Raw genomic sequence first — 3441 nt, forward strand, 5'->3', positions numbered from 1 at the left:
TTTCGCATTCATATCACAAAAACTAATTTAATCAAGGAACATTTGAATTGTATTCTAAAAAGAAACTGTCCACAAAGTGTTCTCTGCATTAGTTTCTTATAAATTACAGAATTTTATGCTACTGAATCGGGAATGTTTTTAGTCATTTCCCATTCGTGCTGGATTACAACAAAACCAAGACAATATCATAAAATTGAGGTCAATTTTCAAAACCTGTAGGTTATTCTGCGCATAGATTTGAATCATGTGAATGATATTTTTGACTTATTAGAACCTAATTAAAACAGTTTCATATCTCAGGAAAAATATTGCAAATTAAAAAATACATAGTAGGCATGTCCAAAATATTTTAACTTTGCATGAAACTGAACATATTTTCGACATTTCATCTTTCTAAGTTCTAGATCTATTAAACATTTTTTTACCAATCATTTGTTTCTGTAGTATCAATCTGTTAATGAGTTACCGTTCATTGAGAAAAATATCTATAAGAAAATATAACCTGAGAAAAATATCTATAAAACCAACGTGTACCTTTTTTTTATTATTTCCATACGATAATAGATAAGAGGGCTTCATGAAATAAGGAGCATTCGGAGACTAACAAGAGCCACATTTTGTTAGAGCTCTCCATCCGTGCTGCTTGCCAACACAACAGAGTTCTGCGTTCTACGGATAAGTTTTGTTTGGGTAAAATGTGTTAGGAGCAAAAAGGATCGGGCATTCCACTACCAGCAATGACGCAAACGAAACGGATTAGGCCAAATGGATAAGAAAGATGGCTCGGTATAGGTTTTCGAAAATCAGCAGCCGAATTCCGAAGGTTTAAGAAAAAATTGAAAAATTTCTTTATAAAAACAGATTTATAGATTCTCTTTCTCTTTCCAAAAATTTCTTCTCTTCATACCGTATTCCAATAGACTGAAGAGAAAGAAAAAAACTAAAATTTCTTGCGAAGAAAAATATTAGTTCACGTATTTTCCCCTAGATGTCTTTTGACAACTATTTGCATACCGGTTGTTCAAAACATCCTCATACCGAAAATAAAACTTGCTTTTGCTTATTGTTATCGAAATAGTGAGGGAAAAAAAAGATAAATATTCAATCTATTGATGAAAATATGCAATGCAGTAACAACAACATTGTTGTGATTTCTAACTGTCTAAAAACAGATACTCTAACTTTATTACCTCGAAAAGCACCGAACCATTGGCATTTGAGCGGGCGGAGCTTAACCCGAGCTTTAGCAGCTTTAACAACTTTAGCAACTTTAAACTTAGCTTTAAACTTAGCTTTAGCAGGCAGGAACTTAGCTTTAGCAGGCTTGAGCAACTGACGAGCAGCTTTGAAGCACGAGCGGCTTTAGCTTAAAGCTGGCTGAAGCGAGCTGAGGCTTTAGCTTAAGGCTTTAAGCCGAGGCTTTAACAAGGCTTTAAGCTTAGCAGCTTAGCTTTAAGCCAAGCTGAGCTTAACACAAGCTGAAGCAACAGCTTTAAACACGAGCGAGCTGAGCTTTAAAACTGAACGAGGCTTTGAGGAGCAGGCAGGCTGGGCGAGCTGCTTGCAGGGCAGGCGAGGCTGAGCCAGGCTGGCAGGCTGAGCAGTTTGGCTGGCGCAGAGGCAGAGCTGGTGAGCTGAGGCGGGCAGGCGGAGGCTGAGGCGAGCTGAGGCAGGCTGAGCAGGCGGAGGCAGGCTGTTTGGCGAGCTGGGGGAGGCTGAGACTGACTGAGCCGGGGCTGGGGCGGGGCTGGGCCCGGGCACGGGCGGGCTGAGGCGGGCTGAGCGGAGCTGCAGGCTGAGGCAGGAACTGAGGCAGGTGGAGCCCCAGGCTGAGGGCTGAGGCAGGCACCGAGGCTGAGCTGAGCCCAGGCGGGAGGCAGGCTGGGGCGGGCGCAGGCTGGGGCTGGGGCAGGCTGGACACGGGCAGGCTGAGGCCGGGGCTGGCACGGCGCAGGCAGGGCTGGGGCTGAGAGGCTGAGCCCAGGCTGGGCTGAGGCACAGGCTGGGCGGGCTGAGCCCCAGGGGCTGAGCGGGCTGAGGCAGAGCCAGGCACGGGCACGGCTGAGGGGCAGGCGGTGGCTGGGCGCTGGTGGCGGGGCAGGCTGGGGCAGGCCAGCCCAGGCTGGGCTGGGGCCAGGCTGGTGAAGGGCGGGCCAGGCTGGTGAGGCAGACGGGCTGGGGCCGGTGACGCAGGGCTGACCCAGGCTGAGCAGGCACTGAGCAGGCTGAGCGAGGCTGAGCAGGGCTGAGCCCAGGGCTGCAGACTTTAGGGCTGGAGCCAGCTGGGCAGGCTGAGCCAGGCTGGGGCGGAGCGCAGGCACTTTGGGCGGGCTGAGCCACCCAGGCTGGTGAGCTGGCTGGAGCCCAGGCTTTAACTGGGGCTGAGGCGGGCAGGCGGGCTGGACGGGCGCTTTAGCTGGGGGACGGGGCTGACCGGAGCTGAGGCTTGGGGCTGAGCCCAGCTTTGAGGCGGTGGGCTGGGACTGGGGGAGCACGGAAAGCTGGGCCCAGGGCACTGGCAGGCTGAGCAGGCTGGGCAAAGGCTGGAGGCAAGGCTGGGGCCGGGCTGCGCAGGCACAGGCTGGCCGAGGGCTGGGAGCCGGGCTGGGGCCAGGCTGAGCGGGCTGGGCAACAAGGCTGGGGCTGAGCTGGGCTTTAAGGCTGAGCCCGGGCGGGGCTGAGGCAGGCTGAGGCAGGCTGAGCCAGGCTGGTGCAGACACAACAACTGAGCAAGGCGCGGGCTAGGCTGGGGCGAGGCTGAGCGGAGGCTGGAGGCTGGGGCTGAGCAGGCACAGGCAGGCTGGTGAGGCTGAGCAGGCTGAGCGCAGGCTGAGCCAGGCTGAGCAGGCTGAGCGGGCAGGCTGAGGCAGAGCTGGGGGCTGAGCTGGGAGCAGGCTGGGGCAGGCTGGGAGCTGGGCTGAGGCTGGTGGGCTGGGCAGGCTGAGCCAGGCTGGAGCCAGGCTGACTGAGCTGGCCAGGCTGGGGGCTGAGCAGGCTGGGCAGGCTGAGCAGGCTGAGGCTGGAGCAGGCAGGCCTGGGCGGGCTGGGGGCTGGGCCCAGGCTGGGGCGGAGCAGGCTGGAGCGGGCTGGGCTGGGGCCCAGGCTGGAGCCCAGGGGCTGGGGCTGAGCTGGGCGGGGCTGGGGGGGGCTGGGGCTGGGGGCTGGGCTGGGCAGGCACGGAGCCAGGGCACAGCTGGTGGCCGGGGAGCTGGAGCTTTTAAGCTAGCTAGCTTAGCTTTAACAACAGCAACTGCTGGGCGGGCTTAACAGCTTGCTTTGGGCAACAGCTTTAACAGCTTTAACCTGGGGCTGGGGCTAGCTTTGGGGCTTTAACAAGCTTTGGGCTTAGCTAGCTTAGCTTTAGCTTAACTGCTTAAGCTTGTAGCTTAAGCAACTTTAACAACTAGCTTAGCCAACAGCTTTAACAACTTTAACAACACA

The 3441-nt window shown here is 54.3% G+C and overlaps 1 protein-coding gene across 1 annotated transcript; it reads right to left on the reverse strand.

Annotated features, from left to right (window-relative positions):
- Positions 1 to 1514: 1514 nt before the first annotated feature.
- LOC134204880 (uncharacterized) lies at positions 1515 to 2707 on the reverse strand (the record flags this gene model as incomplete). The annotated part of the gene is made up of 1 exon (XM_062679685.1): positions 1515 to 2707. A coding segment is annotated over one exon (1193 nt), but the record flags the coding sequence as incomplete, so codon positions are not given.
- Between the last annotated feature and the right edge of the window lie 734 nt (positions 2708 to 3441).

This window comes from Armigeres subalbatus, unplaced genomic scaffold (genome assembly GCF_024139115.2).
Source record: "Armigeres subalbatus isolate Guangzhou_Male unplaced genomic scaffold, GZ_Asu_2 Contig940, whole genome shotgun sequence".
Classification (NCBI taxonomy): Eukaryota; Metazoa; Arthropoda; class Insecta; order Diptera; family Culicidae; genus Armigeres; species Armigeres subalbatus.